At 46.6% G+C, this 23522-nt stretch overlaps 1 protein-coding gene across 6 annotated transcripts in view; it reads right to left on the reverse strand.

The window, feature by feature from the left end:
- Positions 1-23522, reverse strand: part of NAV2 (neuron navigator 2) — a 426264-nt gene that overhangs the window by 243527 nt on the left and 159215 nt on the right. For all 6 annotated transcript variants that reach the window (XM_069565338.1, XM_069565336.1, XM_069565339.1 and 3 more), the window contains exon 4: positions 12079-12151. In XM_069565338.1, the coding sequence (XP_069421439.1) occupies positions 12079-12151 (73 nt within the window). The remainder of the gene's footprint in view (positions 1-12078; positions 12152-23522) is intronic.

Below are 23522 nucleotides of genomic sequence, written 5' to 3' on the forward strand. Positions count from 1 at the left end.
ATGTCTGGCGAGTGCGAGGAGGAAGTTCTCAGTAAGGACACAACCGAAAAAGACAGAGTCCCGAGCAAGACTGTGCTTGTCCAGGATGCAGAGGAAGAGCTTGAGGGATGGAGGCACTAGGGGAAACTCACTGGTGTCTACACAGCACCCCCAAATCCCTGTTCCATGCTTCAAGCCACCCGGAGCATGCCAAGTAGTTGCCAGCCCACTCCAAAATCCTCACCTAACTTTGCCCAATCATCCTGCCCTCAGATACATGGCTGTCTCCTGTACATCAAATAAACAACTTGAGTTTGGGGTGGGTATGGGGATAAGCCATAGGGCTTGCTTCCACAAAGAACTCACATTAAAACATTTTTTTTCCCTACATTAAAAAAAAAAAATGTGTGCAGAGTGGGGCTAAGAAAATTTTTCATTCCAGATGGAATTTTTCAGATTTTAAAATGGATTTGCCTCAAGGCGTGCATAAAGAGCTTCAGAGAAGGAATGAAATATTTATTCCCAGGCAGGAGCTATGGAGGCAGTGGTGTATCTCCTTGGGCAATCCCTCCTTTTCCACAGTTCTTTTAACACCAGATGCTGATGGCCAGGGTCTAAACTGACCCTGAGGGTAAGACAGTGTGGCCACCCAGCATGTGGGACAGAGAAGGGGGAACCTGGGGGCTCCCTCTGCTTCACTTCCACTCTTCAGTTCAGTCGTTCAGTCACGTCCGACTTTTTGCAACCCCATGGACTGCAGCACTCCAGGCTTCCCTGTCCATCACCAACTCCCAGAGCTTGCCCATGTCCATCATGTCAGTGATGGCATCCAACCATCTCGTCCTGCCGTCCCCTTCTCCTCCTGCCTTCAATCTTTCCCAGCATCAGGGTCTTTTCCAGTGAGTCAGTCCTTTTATCAGGTGGCCAAAGTATTGGAGTTTCAGCTCCAGCATCAGTCCTTCCAGTGAATATTCAGGACTGATCTCCTTCAGAATGGACTGGTTGTATCTTCTTGCAGTCCAAGGGACTCTCAAGAGTCTTCTCCAACACCACCACAATTCAAAAGCATCAATTCTTCAGCATTCCACTTTCTTTATGGTCCAACTCTCACATCCATACATGACCACTGGAAAAACCATACGGACCTTTGTCAGCAAAGTAATGTGTCTGCTTTTCTCTACTTCCACCCTTAGGCTGAATGTTTCTGAATTGGGAAGGGAGTTGAAGGGAATGGGGTTGGAGGAAGGGAAGCCCTCACCCCTGGTGTGGGTAACACACATCTTCAGGTTACCCCAGGCTTGGCAAGAGGATGCTGATAAAAGAACCAGAGTTTCCTCCAATGACCAGCTGAAGGGCAGAAGGCATGAATGGGGTTCTTTGAGAAGCAAGCCTTATCCCCTGTTAGCCTGCCAGTGCCCTGGGGTGTGATTTGCTGACTAGGTCAGGCTGAATTACTTCCTGTTGGAGAGCTCCTCTTTCCAGGCTCTTGAAGAAAGTGACAATACAGACTACTAGAATCCAGCTTTCACTCTTTGGGAGCTAGCTTGTGCTGACTGTGGGAGAAAACCATCAGGAGCCCGGCTTTTAGAAGAGCAAGGCTTGAATTTCAGTCTGTCTTCTACCACGTACTAGCTGTGCAAGTCACTGAATCTCTCTGGGCCTCACCTGACAATACTAACAGCTTGCCCTGCTGCCAAGGTGCTTTTGCAGATCAAATCTGAGCAGAGAGGTGAAGGCACACCAGTAAACAGTCATGTCTTTCACCAGTCCTGGTTCCTGTATGACAACCACAGCTCCATAATCCTGTGGGAGCTTCCCATAGAGCTCCAGCTACATGCCTTAAAAATAACGGTTTTCTCAGAGAACCGACTTGTGGACACAGTTGGGGATGGAGAGGGTGGGGGAACTGAGAAAGTAGCATTGACTTATATACACTACCACATGTAAACAGACAGCTAGTGGGAGGCTGCTATATAACACAGGAGCTCAGCTCCGAGCTCTGTGATGGCCTTGTCCCTAGGTGGGAGAAGGGGTGGGGTGGGACAGAGGCTCAAGAGGGAGGGGATATATGTACTTTTAGCTGATTCATGTTGTTGTACACCAGAAACTAATACAGCATTGCAAAGCAATTATCTTCCAATTAAAAATTTAAAAAATAATAAAATGGCTGACTTAGAATCAGCATATAACAATATAACATGTCCCTTTTGTTTTTAAAAATCATGGTTTTTTTTTTTTTTTTAACTAAATGGCATCTTACCATATGGCATTTTTGAGAGGGAGACATTCTTAATTACATTAGAACAGGTATAAGCCAGGGCTTCCCTGGACAAGCCAAGATGCTTATAAACCACTGTATGCAACGCAGGGAGCACAGAAAGTTCCCCAAATGTGGGACCCCCCCACCCCCGCCCCGTTTCTTTGGGTCAGCTCAGCTTTAACCCTTCACCCCTGCTTCTTTCTCCATCCTAAGGAAACCAAAGCAGAACACGTCCGCGGCCTGTTCTGCTGCTGCTTCTAAATGTTTTGACAAGGACACCAATGTCACAGGATGTGAGGTCTGGATGGCATGATTCAGTCTACAGACTGAGGTTTTATAAGATGCAACCTCTGAGTCTCCATGTTCTTCTTGAAAATGGGCATTTTCCTCGTGGGAAGGTGGAGGGTAAGGTGATGTCCCCCTGGTTAACTCAGCTGGACAATGACAGGGGGCAGGGCCAGAATCAAGGGCTGGCAGGCAGGGCAGGACCTCTTAAGGAACTCGGGAAAACAATTTCCTCTAAAAATAGAATTCCCTGGATGATGAAAATAGAGCTATAATCATGCCAGATGAAATCTATGTAAGATTTCAGTGTCTTTTATAGAGCTATTACTAATCAGCATATACCAATGAAGCTTTTCACATACATGATCTCATTCAGTCACCCAACATGGTATAACTTGGCTTACTTACATCCCCATCCCATGGCATGAATTTAGAAGCACGCCAGATAGTGGATAGTGTTTTACTTATTAAGTTAGCTCACGGGCACAGAAATATTCTTTATTCTCCTTCTATAATAAAAATATTCTTTTATTATAGAATGTGTCAAACATTCCATAATACATTTTTTTTAAAACCACGCATGGAAAACAAAGACAGGAGGAACTAACAATTCCACAGCAAAGCCAGAGGATCAGGGGTCGCTCCTGCAAAACGCAAGTATGTCCACATCGGCTCCCTCACAATCTACCTGCCCAGCCCGGGGCAGATGAATGGAGCCGGCTTTGTCATAGTCTCTCCCTGTGCCGTTCAGTGATTTATTGCTCAGAACTGTTCTATTCTTCCCGAAAACCTCTTTTTATTTGTGAAAGGGCCCAGTGCTCCCATGAATACACTGTTTCTTAGGAAGAAACATTTTTACTATATGGATCACTGATTGTTAGAGCCGCAAAGACCGGGGTTTGCATTTCTCAAGTCCATCATTTGAAGACTTCAAAGTTTTTCCAAGAGTTAACCTCTCTGAGCCTCATTTCCTTCTTTACACGTGTGCCACACCCTCCCCATAGGGATGCTATGGAGATTAGCAGGATTAAATGAGAAAATAAAAGCCTGTCTTTGCACTTCCTTGTACCTGCCGCCTTTGGAGAGCACAGGGCTCTTCACCTACAAGAAGCCTAAGGAGCTGTCCCTCCTTCCGGCACATCCCCTCAAGACAGTCATTGGCTCAAGAAGAAAGCCAACCATGATCATCTCTTTTTAAAAAAGAAATCAGCTCTATTGAGGTATAATTTACAACCACAAAATCAAGTGTATAATGATCGTTAGTAAATTTAGTAAATTCTAGTTTTAGACTTTCCATCACTCTGAAAAGGGCTCATCTGTAATCAAGTCCCAAACCCATCCCCTCAGGCAAATTCTAATGTTTTCATTGATTGGCCTATTCTGGGCCAATTTCCTGTAAGCGGAATCATGTGACCTGCAGTCTCTTGCATCCGGCTTCTGCCATGGAAGAATGCAGGAGACCTGGGTTCAATCCCTGGGTTGGGAAGATCCCCTGGAGAAGGGCATGGCAACCCACTCCAGTATTCTTGCCTGGAGAATTCCATGGACAGAGGAGCCTGGCGGGCTACAGTCCATAGGGTCGAAAAGAGTTGGACATGACTGAGCAACTACACTTTCGTTCTTCCATGGAGCATGTTTTCAAGGTTCACCTGGGTGAGAACGCTATCATTAGTTTGTTTCTTTATATTGCTAGGCTTTATCCTGTTATATGGATAGACCACATGTTATCCATTTCAGAACACAGGACTCAAGCATAGTGAATGCTCTGTTTGGAGTTAAGAGACACACAGTTCATGCCACGGGTGGTCTTTAACAGAGAGTATCCAAAATAGCTAGAATTGTGTTCTTTTCTTATTTCCAAATGGCATTTGTCTGTGTGCCACAAGGCCTGGTAAGCTGGCTACACATGCTCTCTAAAAACAAAATCCACCAGCCCACAAAAATGTTCCCCCATGACATTTCCTAAGGCTTTGGGAAAAAAAGCATCACTTTATTTCTGATCAACTATCCTCACACTCTTGATCTTTAGGAAAAAAAAAAAAAAAAGACCTAGAGAGAGATGGGCTTCCCTGGTGGCTTAGATGGTAAAGAATCTCCCTGCAATGTGTGAGACCTGGGCTCAAATCCTGGGTCAAGAAGAGCCCCTGGAGAAGGGAAAGGCACCCCACTCCAGCATTCTTGCCTACAGAGAGACAGAGAGAGTCAGAGAGAGGGCTTGTCTAAGGAGACACAAGCTAGCGGGGTATCGGAACCAGGACGAAAGCCCTGCTCTGTCTTCTCTCCTACGGCCACCTGCACATAAACGGGAGAATAAACTATACAGACCATAGGCCAATTCCCACTAGAATTCAGAATTGCCTTGACTCAATCTCTTTAGGTTCTGACTGATCTCTACTCCCACTCACTGCTCCTAATCTGCATAGATGCTGTAGGGCATGTTGGGCAAGATGGGAGAATAGAGTTATTTTCTTTCAATATTATTTAAAAGAGAACTCAAGTCTGATTTACTTAGGCACAAGCATTGGAATAATCGAATACAAAGAAAGCTGCTTTGTAGGGAAGGCTGCCTAGACTGTAGACTCAGGATTCCTATTCAATCCCCTTAAGCCATGGTGTAAGGTCACCCAGCTGATTGGGGGCTGTGAATCCTATCTCTGCCGTCTATGTAACCCCACTGCAGCAGCCCTTCTGTTCATCAAGCCCATCAGAGCCCACACGGGGAGTGGATGAGGCGGTGGGAAGTAGAGCCCACAGCGCCCCCTGCTGGCAAGGGACAGAAACGGTTCCCCTCACCGCAGAACTCCGAGACCCCAAAGGAGGACAATGGGGACAATCCACCTGCCGCTTTTACCCTAAGGGTCCAGAAAGACCTCCTGTTTTCTGGCTCCAAACGAGAGGAGGAGAGCTCGGCAGCAGGTCTCTGGCTATCAGGGCCACAAACCCAGGTTTGAACTAATCAAGTCAGGAACCTGGGATTTGTGCTGCCTGGAAAAGATTCCTTTCAGGGGCGATCTTCCCTTCCCTTCAGGGGATCTTCTTGACCCAGGGATCAATTTCACGCCAAACGCCTATACTCCTTGTCAGAGGCACCTGGAAGCATCATCCTGCCTGCAACCTGCAAGACTGATAAAAAGCAAGTCCTCTGTGCCCATCACATTACTATGCCCTAATATCTATCTGGAATCAAGATTGTCGGGAGAAATATCAATAACCTCAGATATGCAGATGACACCACCCTTATGGCAGAAAGTGAAGAGGAACTAAAAAGCCTCTTGATGAAAGTGAAAGAGGAGAGTGGAAAAGTTGGCTTAAAGCTCAACATTCAGAAAACGAAGATCATGGCATCCAGTCCCATCACTTCATGGCAAATAGATGGGGAAACAGTGGGAACAGTGTCAGACTTTATTTCTGGGGGCTCCACAAATCACTGCAGATGGTGATTGCAGCCATGAAATTAAAAGATGCTTACTTCTTGGAAGAAAGGTTATGAACAACCTAGATAGCATATTCAAAAGCAGAGACATTACTTTGCCAACAAAGTCCATCTAGTCAAGGCTATGGTTTCACCAGTGGTCATGTATGGATGTGAGAGTTGGACTGTGAAGAAAGCTGAGTGCTAAAGAATTGATGCTTTTGAACTGTAGTGTTGGAGAAGACTCTTGAGAGTCCCTTGGACTGCAAGGAGATCCAACCAGTCCATTCTGAAGGAGATCAGCCCTGGGATTTCTTTGGAAGGAATGATGCTAAAGCTGAAACTCCAGTACTTTGGCCACTCATGCGAAGAGTTGACTCATTGGAAAAGACTCTGATGCTGGGAGGGATTGGGGGTAGGAGGAGAAGGGGACGACAGAGAATGAGATGGCTGGATGGCATCACCGACTTGATGGACGTGAGTTTGAGTGAACTCCAGGAGATGGTGATGGACAGGGAGGCCTGGTGTGCTGCGATTCATGGGGTTGCAAAGAGTCAGACACAACTGAGCGAATGAACTGAACTGAATATCTATCTAAATTTCCCTTCACCTTCCCTTTCTGATTGGTGAAAGCCTACTCATCTTGTAAAACCCAAGAGAAGCATCACTGTCTCTGTGAAGCCCCCTGACGGTCCCAGGTAGAGCTGACTATTACCTTTCTTTGGGTATCACTGACTGGATCCTGTACATCCCACCAGCACAACTCTCTTATTAATTGGAATTGAAGCTGGTTTTGTACAACTGACATGACTCTCCGTGTACCCTGGTGCCTAGCACTGCATCTGGTATACAGGATATGCCCGGCAAATGTGTGCTGAATAAGAAAAGCCTTCCCCTCCCGACCTCTGCTTCTCCATCCTGGGAGAATGGGCTTAGGGCCAGGCAGCACAAATGCCAGGTCTTCTCAAAACTCCCAGGTATAACCTCAAAGAGAGATACGGAAAAGTGGAATAAATGAGTAACAAATAGTTCAGATTTTAATGGAATCTGATCATGCAGATGAACAGTCTAAACTGTATTCCCACAAGGAAAGTTTATAAGAGTACCTACCTCTCAATCACTTGATATTATCAGATCTTTCCATTTTTAATCATATGATGCATGAAAGTATGTGTATCAGGTTACTTTAAGTAGTTTCCAGAATGTTAGTGGGGTGAAGCACTTCTTCGTATGTTTAATCGCCATTCGCATTTCCTCTTCAGAGAATAACTTGTTGTATTGATATAACTACTTTTCTATTGAGTTTTTAGGATCTGTTTATGAACTCTGAAGATAAACTCTGTCTTTAATCAGTGAACAATTGTTTTTATTAGAAAAAAGAGATTAGATTTGTGGTTACCAAAGGTGGGGATGGGGGAACTGGATGAAGGCACTCAATAATGTACCAACTTCCAGTTTTAAGATAAATAAGAACTAGGCATGTAATGTACAACATGATAAGATAATTAACACTGCTGCATGTTATATATAAAAGTTGTTACGAGAACAAATCCAAAGAGTTCTCAATGCAACAGGAAAAAAAAAAAAAAAAAAACACAACACTCCCAGAGATAGAGGCCTTCCTCCCAGGGACAGGTTTACAGATGGTGGTGAGAGAAGTGTGGTGGGAAAGGGGTTGAAGGGATCTAGACCATCACCCGAGGCAGGGTGAGGCCCAGGCTCACAGGACTCTGGCCAGTCTCCAGGAGCAAGTGGATGGGTCCAGCCTTTGGAAACACCAAGGAGGTGCGAGAAGCTGCGAACTAGTGGCGTCTCCGCAGGGCTCACCTTGGCCTGCAGCCCCAGCTCACAGGCTTTGGCTGTCTTGCCCTGGAACGACGGTTCCCTGTGGCTCTCTCACAGGCAGGTCAGGGCAGGGCCCTGAGCTGCTCAAACGGCTTCAAGGACAGGTGCATACACCCTCCCGGGCTCCAAACCTGCTTAAGTCACTGGGAAAGGGTGGCGATGTGCCTGTGGGGCTTTCCAACCACTGATTTTTTCTTTTTTTTCAATCAGAGGAGGAACCTTGGGGTGCCCAATCATCTTCAAAAGCAAAACACAAAGCATTAACATGACATTATTCTTTAAACACTATAATGATTTTCTAGTCATAATGCAGGTGGTTGGAAGTGTGGGTAGTGGTGAGCAGTAGAAAACACCAGGCCTTTAAACCAACAGCTGTGAGTAGCTCGAGCAATGCCTACCTGCGGGCCTCCCTTTTGCTACATGTAACATTCTCTTTGGGCCTCAGTTTCCTCATCCATAAGATGGGGTAATATAATACTGACCTCAGAAGGTTGCTGGGGGATTAAATCAGGTAAAAATTGTATACGGCTCTCAGCCCAGTGATGGCACACGGTGGGTTCTCAATATATGATTTCCTTTCCTATAATTGAACAGTATGTCAAATGGAGGTATTTCCTATAACCCTGAAATTGTGACTAACACTCATTTGAGGATAAAATGCTCTCAGTACTCTTGATCTGTACTTGAACTGACAAAACTTGGGGCCAGTCACCCACTCCCCCACCCCCACAAGACTGTCCTAGTCCAGAATCAGTCTTACCATCAAAGACCAGTATCACCCACTTAGACCCACCCAACCCCGAATCAGGAGAAGATCCAGATGAGAGACTGGCAGTGAGGGTGAGCAACGGTGGTCGTGACTGATGATCTGAGACAGGGTATCCCCTCCCCTTACCCAAGGAGCAAGAAGGTGGGGTCTGTGCACCTCTTCAAGTCAACAGAGTGGAGGCCCCAAGAAAATTTCCTCCGAGTGGCGGTGCTGGCACCCCAGGGCCCCTGACACCTGCTTAGACGAGACTTGGCACAGCTGCCTGCAGGCCTCCTAAGCTGGAAACAGCTGGAGAGAGCCCATAAGGTGGGGACATCCAGGTGCCAGGAGGTCTGTTCCATCGCTACAGGCGGAGGACAGAGCCCACCCATTCCTGCGGCTCTATGGTGGGTGATGCAGGGACCACGAGGCTGAGGTCTACGGCCTTACCGGGCCCGCCTCCGTGCAGGGACAGAGAGAGTCCTAATCAGGGGGATGGGGGGTGAATGCTACCAGCTGGGGGTGAGCTGGAAAAGCTGGTCAAACCTCCCACCAGACCACCAGAGCCCGGAAGCAGCGTGGGATCGAGTGCCCGTCAGCTGGGCACACAGAGACCCCCACCTGGAACAGAGGCAATGACAGTCGCCCAAGAGAAAGACAGCAACTTTGCCACTGGCAGAACTCTGCTGCTCTGCTCTGGCCCCGACCCTGGCCGCCCAGGCACAGGGAAGAGGGGAGGGAAGGGAAGGCACCATGCCCCAGCGCCCTTCAGTCTTCCGAAGCCACCTGCTCTGGGGGACACCGGGAAAAGGCTTTGAGTTTGAGACTGAAGTTTAAAAATGAACAAGACTGAGTCTTAGATATTGACATAAATCTATTCTTAAATTTACGACATAAAGCCTTAAAAGCACGTGCGTGCAGGTGTGCCTGCTCGGCTGTGTCTGAATCTTTCGCAACTCCATGGACTGAGGCTCACCAGGCTCCTCTGTCCATGGAGTTTTCCATACAGGAATAATGGAGGGGGTTGCCATTTCCTCCTCCAAGGGATCTTCCCAACCCAGGGATGGAACCCATGTCTCTTGCCTCTCCTAATAACTGTGCAAGACTAAAGAGAAATAGGTTCTGGCCCAGATACTAAGTGAGCCTCAACTCAGCAGGAAAGATGGGGGTTAGCATAGCACAGGTGGGGGCAGTTTCTGAAAACCTCACTTCATGGTTATACCCCAGTGACTGATTCTCAACCCCCTGGTTCCAGTCTGTTCTTCTCTGCTCAGAGACTCAAAGGGGCCACATCCCACTGACCAGGGGCCAGGGCTTGTCCCTCTGCAGGATGTGCCTTTGGGAGTGGCCCAGCATCTTCTGAGACAGCGTCCACTAGGACAAAGGTTCTACATCTGTTTCGACTTCTTTCACCTGTACCTGGCATGCTTGGATTTTATCCATCTGCTGTCCCCAAAGACACCACGAACATGAGCTCTGAAATCACTTGGGTTCAACACCCTGCCTTGCCACTCACTCACTATAGGCTTCACAACTTCATTAAGGCAAAATTTCCTCATCTGTAACTCGGTCTATTGTAAATTCCATCACCTGTTGTGAGAGCTGGGGCTAATGCAGATAAAAGCCTTCAAGGCACGTGCGTGCCCGCTCAGTCGTATCTGACTCTCCTGCGATTCCACAGACTGTAGCTCACCAGGCTCCTCTGTCCATGGAATTTTCCAAGCAAGAATCCTGGAGTGGATTATCATTTCTTCCTCCTCCAGGGGATCTTCCTGACCAGGGATTGGACCCAGGTCTCTTGCATCTCCTGCATTGGCAGGTGGACTTTTCACTAAGCCACCTGGGCGCAGTTGGTACTTATTCATTCAACAAACATTTGTTGAGTAGACTCTCTATGCCTTAAGGTATACAGAAGATGGGGCAGGTGGGGGCATGGGAGAGACAGGGCAGGCAGAAGGCAGGACAATGGGTAGATGGATGGCAGGGTGGCTAGGGTCTCCTTCAGACCACATGAGATGAAGCTGGCCTACAGTCTACATCCCCTGGAGCTCCTTCGGCTATGCATAACTTGTAGAAGCCCCTGCTGATGCTCTGCTATGAGGGCACACGCCGTCTAATCACGCCCAGGAACTGGAAGGAATGTGCGCCCGCCACCTACACCAGCACCAGCACACTCTTCCAGAAAGAAGTCATGTGCTCCTTGGAACAGAAATTTGCATCTCTCTCTGTCTCCATGGAAATACCACCAACAACCCTCCACGCCCCAGCAAGGTGTATGCCACATGACATTCAGCCCAGGTCTCATCCCCGGTGGAGGAGGGCCCACAGCCCAGACCAAGCAATCCTCTGTGGACCCTTCTCTCTGAGCTGAGATGAAGGCTGATCACCAAGAGCTCGCTCAGAGACTTCTGGAAGCAGTGTGACTGTGTCTGACCCGGGACAGCCCCAGCCTATTAGAGGTCCCACTTGGGGAACTGCGATCAGAGACATAAGACACCAATAGTGGCCGCCCACCTCCAAAATCGAGAGAGACTACAGTGCAGAAACCCAGCCAGGACAACCAAGCTTTCACCACGCAGCAGGGCAAAGGTAAGGAACAGGGCCCGAAAGGTTCATGTTTGCAAACTTACCTGCTCCACGGGGCTGCGTCTTTCCTCAGCGCTCCCCGCCTCCCCACCCTAACCACCAGAGTCGACGCTAACAGGCAACTTTGCGAAACACAAGCATGCTAGGGTGGTGTCACCTGAAGCCCACACAGCTCTACCTGTTCTGGGAAAACTGGAGGCAGGTGCACCCTAATGAGTTTGGGAGGATGCCGGGGCCTGTGGCAGCCTCGGAGCTGGCAGCTGCTTGTATTTACAAACAGGAGACAGAGAGAGAGAGAGACAGCGAGGTTCCACAATGAGACGTTGCCTAAGGAGGCTAAGAATTCAGACCAGCCATCTCCAGACCAACACTTAATTGAACAGCAAACCACCAGCAAACACTAATGTGTTAATTAGCCACCAAATTGGAGTTAATTAAAAACTAATCAGGATGTCAGAATGGAGCATCTCATTAATAAATCACGTGCTTTTTTTTTGGAGCTAGGAAAAGTGCTGCTTCTTCTAATAAAAGTAAGAGATAAGGATTAGGCATTTTTCCCTGGGAACTTGTACGATTTAAATATGTTCTGTGGTTAAGTGTTCTCTCTTCCACAGATAAGGCCTGGCTTGATAATTAACTGACTCGTCGGTCACGTGAATCAAATCGGCATTGTGTGATGAAACCCTTCTCAGAGAGAACCAGCTCCGTCTTTGCTGCTCCCTCTGTGCCAGGCGGACAAGGCTGGCATGGTTGGACCGGCACTCTCAGAGTGATTCTTCAGGTTGTCAAAAAAACTGGCATCCTCAAGTGTAGACAAGCATTGAGCAGTCTCAAAACCAGAGAGAAACAAGACTGGAAGAGCCTACCAGGACCCACTGGCTTAACTCTATAAATGTCATCAATAAGTAACAGCTGGGCATTTCAAACAGTGAAAGGGCAACTTCATGACAGGTGCTGACTCACCTTCCGCAGAGAGTCCCTGGATGTTTATTCCCTTAGCTGCCAGGAAATTCAAACAGGCATCTATGTTTTCAATCTAGGAGGAAAAAAAAACAACAATATACACTCAATAAATGTTTAGCGTTCTCCAGAGCCATCTCTTATTAGGAACAAGAGGCTATGTCAGAAGAGAGGGTTCATTGTGCATTTGCTAAGTTTCTCAAAGAGGAAAAGAAATGACATGAAAATGCTGAATGGACAGATGGATGGATGGATGCAGGTCAGGACTCTTTGTCTGTACTTGCACAGGAAAAGGTTACCTAATATCCTAACCACACACAGTGCCAAGAGTCGAGGCCTTGGATTGCTCACAGCTGCCAAAAATAACCAGGGTGAAATCGGAGCTCTTGTGTGGATCACTGTCACCAGCGCTATCCTGAACGCTGGAGCAGCTGCCAGAAACATGGAGGTGGGGATGAGGTTAGGAGACCCACCCCCCTACCAGCAGCTGGGAGAGGTTTCCAGCCCCTGAGGAGGCGAGCAGTCAAATATAAAAAGAGTGAATGGGAATTTCAGCAGGAATCTGGGTAGTGTTGACTCACAAAATTCTCAGGATGGCAGGCATCGCAGAGGACCAAGGAGAGCTGCCAGCTCACCCAGCCTCTCTGTCCTGTGTGTCTTCTGTGGCAAGAAGGGACCCGACCCCACCAGAGTCTGGGAGGCCTTCCAGGCTTTCCAGGGTGGATGCCACGGCCAAGGGCAAGCCCACGTCCCCCCCGGGCCCCCCTCCACAGGAAAGAGCAATTAGGTCATTCCCAAAGGTCTAATTTGACTTCAGTTGTCAGGGTTAATTACTTTTAGGTCTACAGGAAAATGTTCAGGCTTGATTCATGTCAGTGGTAACCATAAATAAAAGAAATTGCTTTGGACTTGACGGAGGGAACTTTGGATTTCACAGAGTTTGCATTTCACGTCTTCCTTACCTCTACAACCCCCCAGCCCCTGCCCGACTTCCCAGGCTCCGGCCACATGCTTATGAGCTCAAACCAGTATTTGACCCAAGGGGTTTGTTCTGAACCCATAAATGACTATCACAGTGTGCTTGTGACCATTCTCCTCTCCTCCCCCAAGCAACATCCTGATGGCTCCTTCGTAGCCATAGAGTAAAGTGTCTCCATTTTACGAGCTCTCCTTTGAGTACAGTCTGGCTCCAAGGCAGTCTTCTTAAAGTTCACGTCCACCCTCCCCTGATGTCTGGCATTCTCTGCTCTCAGTCTTTGCAGCTTCTAAACATGTTAAGCTTGGGGACACCTGAATAAAACTGCATCCACTGAAAAAGAATCTGTTCCATCCTTGCATTTTTTTTTTTTTAAAGCTCAGGTTCCCATCTCTTTCCCAGCTTCCAGGGTCTTCATGTGGGAGGCATTCTTTCATCTCTAGGAAAAGGGGTAGAATGCAATTTCCCACAGATAAAATAAATGCTGATGCTATGGGTTTTGCCTGCCACCATGGCAGAAAGTCGTATCTTACAAAGCAGGAGGGAAAATGAGAGCGCTCCTTTCCTCTTTCCAGTGCAGGATGACCGACAGTGACAATTCAGGTGCCACCATCGTGGAGGGAAGTGGGGGGGAAGGAGGCAGTCAAAGAAGGAAGAGAATGGCTGGGAGGATCCTGTGCAAGGTGTTTAGAGCAGCCAGCTTCCATGCAGAAGTGTAATAAAAATCCTCTCTCTAGATGTGACTGCACTCTATTATAAAACCATGCTTTTGAGAATTCATGCTATTGCACACAGAGGGAACAGGTCAAAACCACTCAAAAGGATTTTCTGCCTCCATACAAAGGTATTAATATTGAAATCATGGTAAAATTATAAAATTTTTCTGCTACCACTTGTCTCTTCCTATAATCCTATCCACTTTCTTTGGTGTGTTTATTTTTTTTCAATTTTAAATTAATTTTATTGAGGTATAGTTGATTTACAAAGTTGTGTTAATCTGTACAGCAAAATGATTTAGTTGTACATACATTCTTTTCCATATTCTTTTCCTGATAGTTTATCACAGGAACACTGAATACAGTTCCCTGTGCTATACAGGGCCCAAACCTACTTCTTTTAATATCTCGTGGTGCACAGCTTAGAAAGGAGGCTTTGGCAATCATGTCCCCATGGAAAATGAGCAGCAGAAAAGGCTGACAGCCCCTGAACCTGCTAATGCAAAATCAAAAATAGTGCATTTGTTATTTATCCTGGGAGGTGTCATGTGGGTGGACTGAGATGGGTAGGTTTAAGTTTTTTTCACCAATACTGTGGGAGTGCGACACTGAACACACGAAAAAGGACACCCGCCAAGACAGTCAGGAAAAGCTCTGCTTACTGCAACACGGCAATCCTACAGACCTTCTCTCCAAGGAGCATGTGTATGGAGCATTCGATACATGTGTCATCATTTAAAGTCCACGGTAATTTCTTTTTGCAAGGCTAGCCTTGGCATATTTCAATTGACCCATGGGTTTTCTTTTTAAATGTTAAACTCTGTTAAGGGGAGGAATAATATATGTGGGTTACCTAGAATACTTCATCTCTCTCTCTCTCTCTTTTTTTTTTTTACAGTCCTATCACTCTGTCAACGAATTTCATAATTTTGATCAGTAGTTTTTCGCTGAGTGAAAGAGACCAGGAAAGGAGGATTTTGTGCAACCCTCCCCCGGGGGGCATCTGGCCACATCTTGTCACATTTGGGGTTGTCACAACCCTGAAGGGAACTGACATCTAGTGTTCAGAGGCTACGGATGCTACTAACACAGATCTCTCCCAATAAAGAATTATCCAACCCCACATGTCAGCTAGTGCCAAGGGTGAGAAATCTGAGATGATTCTTTTAATCAGTCATTCAATCAAGGTAATGATGCGATGTCTGCTCTGTGCCAGGCACTACACTCCATTCTTTTGCTGGCGTTGGTGCAGAGTTCTCCTCCCAGCCAGGAGTCCACATTTACACAATCCCCCTCTTTAGGGTCCATACACACCCCGACTCCCCTCCGTTTCCAGGAGAATCAGAGCATCTAATAAACAAGGGAAACATTAGGATCTCCCTCCATTAGGTGAAGAGAGGAGGCCCCAGGGCACCAGGAATGCTTTCTCCTAAAGAGGAGATGAAACGGGAACACTATCCAGATGGCTGAGCTGCACTCCCAGAAAACATAAAACCTAAAAATAAGAACTTGGTTCATCATTTAAAAGACGGTTCATAAGCCCGTCAAGCGCCTTGAATTTTTTTTTCCCCCCTCTACCATGAATTCTCTGCTCACAGGAGGAGTTCAAAACACATTCCTCAAGTTTCAAATCCATTCTTTAATAATGTTCCATTAAGGTTAAAACTCATGCCTGACAAGGCGGCAGAGACCCATGCTCTTTTCATCTGTACCCCAGGAAGGGCAAGGGGCTGGGGAGCAAGGTCAGATGTGGATTCCAACCTCCCGCTTCACTTGGAATGAGATCAGAAGGGGAGACTGTTTCTTTGATCCAGGCTCTCTTGTGATTCAAAATCACCTTAAGGTTTTCTTATAAACACTGTTCAGGTAAACAATCCAGCCTCCTGTATGACTGAGACTGCATACTCCCACCACATCATCCCTGGAGGGGACTGGCCAGTGGCAGCCCCTGGGGTTCCCATCACAGCACAATGAGGTGCCCATCTTTAGAGAGGCTCACGGCTCAAATGGGATCCAGACATCTAGTGCGGGATGCGGATCCTGTTAAAGTTGAGAGGCAGAGCGAAGGAAAAGACTCTTCACCAGCAAAGTATGTAAATAGAACCGAAGTTGTTCATTAACACATAGCGGCCAATATAAACTGCTTTCCAAAATTAGCTGAAAAAAATATCTGTGCAAAGTCTGACATTCCAGTGTTGCTGAGGGGGTGGGGAGGGGCACTGGGTGAGAAGGCTGCTGTAGCTGTTGCCCTAGAAATGGGTCCAAGAGCTCTGGGATCGAGCTCCTGGAGTTTGTAATGCTAGCTAGGGTGGAGGCAGGAAGCTGAGAAATGGGACAACACCAGAGACCCTGGGAGGAGAAAGGAGCCGGATCAAAGAGAGGGCAGTAAAAGGGGACAAACTGAGACCAAGACGCACTTCCCAGGGTTTCCCTTGCTTTGGGGCCATACGTGGCCTCCACCCTGTGTGGTCCATGAACATCCGAGAGAGAAAGGCTGGCAATTTTAAGCCTTTCCCCCTACTCTCAGCCAGGATCTCCATCCCATAGTTGAATAGCTTCTCAACAGTCTCTAAACATTAGACCTGCAGGGCAACTTCCATGGACCAAGTACGGTGTAGCCTAGCTCTCTCACATCCAGAAATACATCTACATCCAGCCCAGGCAGAGAGCAAGGAAAATCAAAATAAATGGCAAACAACTGGAAAGAGAAGGGAGGGGGCTGGCAGACAAATGGAAAACTTTACATTTCAGTCATGGTTAAGGCCGGATGGGGTCTCGTGATAACGTAAAATATGTAAACCCCAGAAGCACTGCTGTATATCTCCTCTGTAGCTTAGAGACTGATCAAATACCATCTGTTGTGGCAGTTGTCATGGTAGCATTTCACTCTGAATACCAGCATAGCTGATTGCAAAGTGCATGAAACTGATTAATCCAGATGAAGACCATCTCTACCGCAGCCCAGGGGAAGGTCGGGTTCCAGGCAGACCAAGTAAATGGGGTGCTAGTTTTGATAGTTCAGTTTCTCACCAAGCCCCTTGGAGGTCTCCATCTTGAGACGATGAAATTGACAAGGGAGGCAAACAGATGCTGCTTTCGAGTCAGGCTCGATCATGGTCATTAAAAACAAAACAAAACATGAAATGCCTAGAGCTTAGGTAGTGGGACACCTGGAGCTCAGACAAGGCTGAGCAAGAACCTGTACGTTCGAAGGACTTGAAAAGCTCTGTATAGCTTCTTCCTGAGCCTCTTAGCACAAACAACTTCCTTCCAGAAGTATGTGTGATCCTCACACCTGATACTGCTACTTGTCAACAAAAACAATTACCATTCATCCATCTATTTATCCATTTCTTCACCCATATCTACTGAGCACCTTCAGGGTGTTAGGCAGTGTGTTGGTACTGAGTATACAGTGGTGAATTAAAGAGACATAATTCCTGACCTTGTAGAATCTACAGTCTAATGTAGGGGAACTGGCATTAAATAAACAGAATACCGATAGCATCTGTCATGTACTAAAGGATTTGATCCAGCCTGGAAGGATGGGGGGTCAGGTGAGAATTCAAGGAAGAGATAGAAAGTTGGTCCACAGAAATAAGGTCTTTGTTCTCTTCACTGATGTAACCCCAAGCACCCAGAAGAGCATAGGGCGCACTGTACGTACTCAAGATACGTTTGTTGCAGGGAAATTCGAGCTGAGACGTAAGAGTGAGCCAAGTACTGACAGCACAAGAGAAGAACACCCCCATCATAGGTCTCATGCAGGATGCAGCCTCGCACATTCTGGGAACCAAAAGAGAGTCAAAATGGCCAGAGGCCAGGGAGCAATGGAGAAGAGCAGAGAGAGAGGACCCAGAGCCAAAGCAGAGCACTGGGCCACATTCAGGAACGGAAGCAGAAGTGGAGAGAAGGCAAGGGTCCTTCTTGCTCTTAGGGAAGCCTTGGCACTCCATTACCATGGCAACAGCAGCCAGGCCAAGCCCTTCCAGGCTGGTCTGAAAGCTTCAGGATGGATGAGCTGCGCTGTGTCAGGGATGGATCAAGCAGTGCCTTCAAGGTGGGGCTCCAGTGACATCCGGACTGGGCACTGAGATGGGGAGGGGTGGGAAGGACAGGGCTGCGCCTGTGATCACATTTACTGGGGAGGTCTATTTCCTATCTACCAGGCCTCCATGCTCTCCTGACACTCCTTCCCCTTGCCAGTTTCCAAAAACAAAAATAGAAGGGAAAGAATAAAAGAAATCCAACCATGAAACCCGACCCAAAAGTACTCTGGGGAACTGTGCTCCTGAATGCCTGTCTCACCAGTGTTGTCTTTTTGCTGATTGCCCAGTCTCACATTTTTCTCCATCTATGTCAGTGTTCAGCCACCTCAGATGGTCACATGGTCACAGGCCACAGTGTGGTCCTGGGGTGCACACCACTGCACGACACAGCAGCAGGGCCCAGACAAAGCAGTTCTAATTCTGGAAGGGAACCCCAGAAAGAAGGGAGGTATGCCCATGCTTCTGATTCTCCCAGGTGGGGAAACATTCAGGAGTATCTCCCTTGTAAGCCCCACATGCTGCTACATGCTTGGCAGACACATAAGGCCATCTTTGGCCACAGCGCTCCATACCTGCTGTGCCAGCTCTGGCCATTCAAGCTTCAAAGCTTTCAGAAGTTCATCTCTAGCTCTCTTGGTGGCTTTGAAAGAGAAAGCTTCAGAATGAGGGACTCGAGGGCTGGATGGGGCTTGAGTGTTTCTGTCAGACTGTTTCTCTGCTGCTTTAATGCCTTGCCCAGTTGCTTCCTTTAATTTGGCAAAGATATCCTCCTTATCTTTTAAGATATTTATAACTTGGGCTTTCTAAGATGTTGTCAAGAATTCCTTTTTAACAAGATTTTATAGGAGCCTTTCTGCTATTACAGCAAATGGGTAAGTCCACATGGATACGGAAAAAAAACTCTCTGGAGAAGAAAATTGAAAACAAGAATCTCGAATTCCTCCAGTAGCTATCTTTTTTCACTTTGCTTCCAACTGCCTAGAATTGTTTCATTGCCTGGTTATTTTCTGACTTCTTGATTTTTCCCTTGAAACAAAGAGAGAGGCCTGGAAAGGGCGCCATGGCTAAGTTCTCCAAGTCAGCCCTTGTTCTGGGGGCCCCAGATCAGATGCTTAGAGTTGAGCTCCGCAGTGTGTCTGCTTCCAGACTCAGCGGTCCTCCTGATGGCGAAAGCGCCCTGGGGGGTTAATATCATGGGAGAGGCCCAGAGGATGCCTCTGTGTGTATTCCTTCAGGAAGGCATTCTGCACGTCATTTCTTCTGCTACAATGTCAGAGTAACAATCCCTAACTTCCTAGCACTCCCAGAAGAGATTAGCCCAAGTGGAGGTCTCCATCAAGAGCTGACACAGATGCTAAAAGGAGAGTGATGAGGGCTTAAGGAGTAATATTTACAGGAAAAAAAAAAAAGGCTTTGTTGTTGTTTTTCAGTCTCCAAGTCATGTCCGACTCTTTGCGACCCCATGGACTGCAGCACACCAGGCCTCCCTGTCCATCACCAACTCCCATCACTCAAACTCATGTCCATTGAGTCAGTGATGCCATCCAGCCATCTCATCCTGTGGTCCCCTTCTCCTCCTGCCCTCAGTCTTTCCCAGCATCAGGGTCTTTTCCAATGAGTCAGCTCTTCACATCAGGCGGCCAAAGTATTGGAGCTTAAGCTTTAGCATCAGTCCTTCCAATGAATATTCAGGGTTAATTTCCTTTAGGATTGACTGGTTTGATCTCTGTGCTGTCCAATGGACTCTCAAGAGTCTTCTCCAGCTCCACAATTCAAAAGCATCAATTCTTCAGTGCTCAGCCTTAATGGACCAACTCTTACATCCATGCATGATCACTGGACAAACCATAGTTTTGACAATAGGGATCTTGTCGGCAAAGTGCTGTCTCTGCTTTTTAATATGTTATCTAGGTTTGTTATAGCTTTTCTTCCAAAGAGCAAGCATCTTTTAATTACATGGCTCCAGTCACCATCTGCAGTGATTTTGGAGCCCAAGAATATAAAATATGCCACTGCTTACACTTTTCCCCCATCTATTTGCCATGAAGAGATCGGACCAGATGCCATGATCTTAGTTTATTGCATGTTGAGTTTTGAGCCAGCTTTTTCACTCCCCTCTTTCACCTTCATCAAGAGGTTCTTTAATTCCTCTTCACTTTCAGCCATTAGAGTGGTATCACAAGCTTTGGGGTCAGACAAATCTGGGTTCAAATCCTGATTCTGCCATTTACTGAATTACGATCATCAGCAATTTAACCTCAATGACCTGATCTGTAAAATGGGTGTTACACTGATCACACAGGGTGGTGGTGGTGATTATATGAGAGGATATGTGCATGTGGTACTCAGTAGGTGCCCAATAACTGGCAGTTTCTGTTAGCGTGTTGTCACTTCTGACATGACTGTCCCTTGGCAACAGTGCTCGCACCATACGTGCCCAGTGCCGTGTCTGGAGTTGGTCTCTGGCAAAACAGAGAGAATTAGACAAGTTTATTCGGTCTGCTTTCTATTCCTCCTCCTGGGATTTCCTCTGTATCACCTGATGTATAACTGTCTCTTAACAAAGATGCTTACCCCAAGACAGAAGGGCCTGCTACTATCCTCTCACCAGTCCCCTCTCCTGGAGGTACTTGCATTCCATCACAATTATTAGGGGACAGGATCTATTGATACAGATTTTGAACTCTGCACTAGATTCGAGTTCCCTGAGAAACTACTCTTAAAAACCTGAGAAAACTGTTAACTGCGTCAAGTCTCAAAGTCATCATCTGTAGCACAGGAATGCTGATATTAATAACTGTCTCGCAGCAGTACTGTTGAGTCCATGGACTGACATAAGTCAAGGGTCTGGTACCTCCCACACTGTTCATGGGGTTCTCAAGGCAAGAATACTGAAGGGGTTTGCCATTCCCTTCTCCAGTGGACCACATTTGTCAGAACTCTCCACTATGACCTGCTCGTCTTGGGTGGCCCTACACAGCATGGCTCATAGTTTCATTGAGTCAAACAAGGCTGTGGTCCACGTGATCAGCCTGATTAGTTTTCTTTGATTGTGGTTTTCAATCTGTCTGATGCCGAAGCTGGAACTCCAATACTTTGGCCACCTGATGGGAAGAACTGACTCACTGGAAAAGACTCTGATGCTGGGAAATTGAAGGCAGGAGAAGGGGATGACAGAGGATGAGATGGTTGGATGGCATCACTGACTCACTGGACAAGAGCTTGAGCAAGCTCTGGGAGTTGGTAATGGACAGGGAAGCCTGGCATGCTGCAGTCCATGGGGTCACAAAGAGTCGGACACGACTAAGCAACTGAACTGAACTGACATTACACAGACCTTTAAAAATGCTGTTTATACAATCCCATAATGGCAGAGTACTAGACATTCAAGGCATCTTCTGAAAGAGAAAGATCATTTGGGGTTGTGAGACATTCTGAGATCTGCTAAATTATATGACAGTGTAGCCTCTCTACAAATGGGCTCCTTGAAGCAAAAATTCACTTTGACCCTGTTGGAATCAGTATTTTCTATCCAAAAAAGTTCTCAGGTTAAAGTCTCCTCTGTTAAGCTACATGAAAAGCCCTAAGCCTTACACAAGTAGTTTGTGAAGAAGAGTCAATTATTTTTTTGCATAAAAATTTGAATTTATCTACAGAGAAGGAGACAGACTTAGATTCCAACTTCTAGACCCCACGGCTGCCTCTCAAATGAATGCGGAAGAGCAGTACTTGTTGGAGAATTTCACCCAGAGACAAACTGGAACCTGGCAGCCTCATTCATTCCTGGAAAAGTGATGACTGAGTATTTACTCTCTCCCAGGCCCCGCTCCAGGGAAAGGGCAAAACAGTGGTGATGAGACAGTGTGGTCCTTCCTTTCTGGAAAAGACAGCTTCCCAAGTAAGAGCAGACTTTAAGCAAATATCACGCCCACTAAACAAAGTGATACAGGCTAATTTAGACCTATTAGCTCACCTGCTCGAAACTCTGTCACAGAACCTCTGCGCTTTTTCTAGAAAGTCTGGGATCTTTCTGTATTTTTGTCATGCACGTGTTGTGTATGTGTGTGTATGCACTCAATCATGTCTGACTCTTCGTGACTCCATGGATATAGCCCGCCAGGCTCCTCTGTCTATGGAATTTTCCAGGCAAGAATAGTGGAGTGGGTTGCCACTGCCTTCTCCAATTTTTGTCATATTCCCATGCTTAAACTCATTAGACACCACAAAGACTTCAAGAGGAAGCACACCATAAATGCAAAACAAAGCCAAACAGTAGATCCTTGATATACTCTAAGAGTGCAGTAAATCCTCAGTTGTGGAGGTACCGCTAGAATCTATCATATCACCCACAAAGCCAACACATACAAAAGAACAGAGTAATGGGATAATTAATTTGTAGATGAAGGCCAGGTTGGGGACCAGTTCCCTCACACTAATCTGAAAAACTCAGTTTTGTGGCTCAGCCAACCTGCCAATGGCCACTGTTTACGGTCCTTGTGGGTTGTTCATGAGTATCTGACCCATGGACTGGGCTTCCTCGGTGGCTCAGTGGTAAAGAGGAGGACCATGCAGGAAATGCAGAGATACAGGTTCGATCCCTGGGTCAGGAAGATGCCCTGGAGGAGGAAATAGCAATGCACTCCAGTAATCTTGCCCAGAAAAGTCCCATGGATAGAGGAGACTGACGGGCTACAGTCCATGGGGCTGCAAAAGAGCCAGACACAGCTAATCAGCAACAAAGCTGATCCATGGATTCCTGCCCCGCTGTTCCCAGGATAGCACGACATATTAATAATGGAGTGCAAGATGTATCCTGGTAGCATAGACAATCAGGGAAGCAAAGCCAAGCAGATATACTTAAATGCTTTAATACTCAATTCAGAATCCTGCAAGACTTTGCACTCTCACTGTGCTGAAGGCTGGAAGGAAGGGAAGCCAACTGCTCTGTTATCCTCTCCTTGTTTTAAAACATATCACCTGTAGTGTTAATTTCTGCGGAAGATGTAACTAAAATATCACCATTAAGAGAAAAAAGAAATGGCATATTTGGGCGTTTCCTTGCAATTCAGTGGTTAGGACTCTGTGCTTTCACTGTGAGGGTCTGGGTTCAATCCCTAGTTGGGGAATAAGATTCTACCAGCCATGAGGTGTGGCCCAAAAAAAAAAAAATCACCATTGTGCCCACTCCAATTTCAGATGCTGCTAGGCATAATACTATTACCACATGCCAGGCATAATATTAGGACCTTTCACATACATTACGCTTAAATCCATTTTTTTATTCACAAGCTGTTATGGCTTCCTAGTGAACATTAATAAAGAATTTGGGAGATTTTGCAAGTAGTACACCAAGAAACTAGATTTGGTCAATAGTTTCAAGTTTCAAAATCTGTGATCAAGGCAAAGAGCTACTTGTCAACCAATCAAGTAGTATATGAGATTAAAAGTAATTAAGAATATAATCAAGAATTAAAATAACTCTTGTTCACTGCCACTGCCAGAATGTCAGAGGTGTGGGCAAAGTCAATGGAAGAGGAGAACAAATGAGACAAGGATGGTTTCTATTACAGGATATCCTCCAAGTTTCCCAAGGCTACAAGACTGCTAGTGCACCTGTGAAGAAACAGTGACAATTCTTAACTTGTCATATAATGCTAATCTGTTACTATTTCCATCCTTGTCAAGTATTTAACTGAACCAGATAAA

Source organism: Ovis canadensis, chromosome 21 (genome assembly GCF_042477335.2).
Source record: "Ovis canadensis isolate MfBH-ARS-UI-01 breed Bighorn chromosome 21, ARS-UI_OviCan_v2, whole genome shotgun sequence".
NCBI lineage: Eukaryota > Metazoa > Chordata > Mammalia > Artiodactyla > Bovidae > Ovis > Ovis canadensis.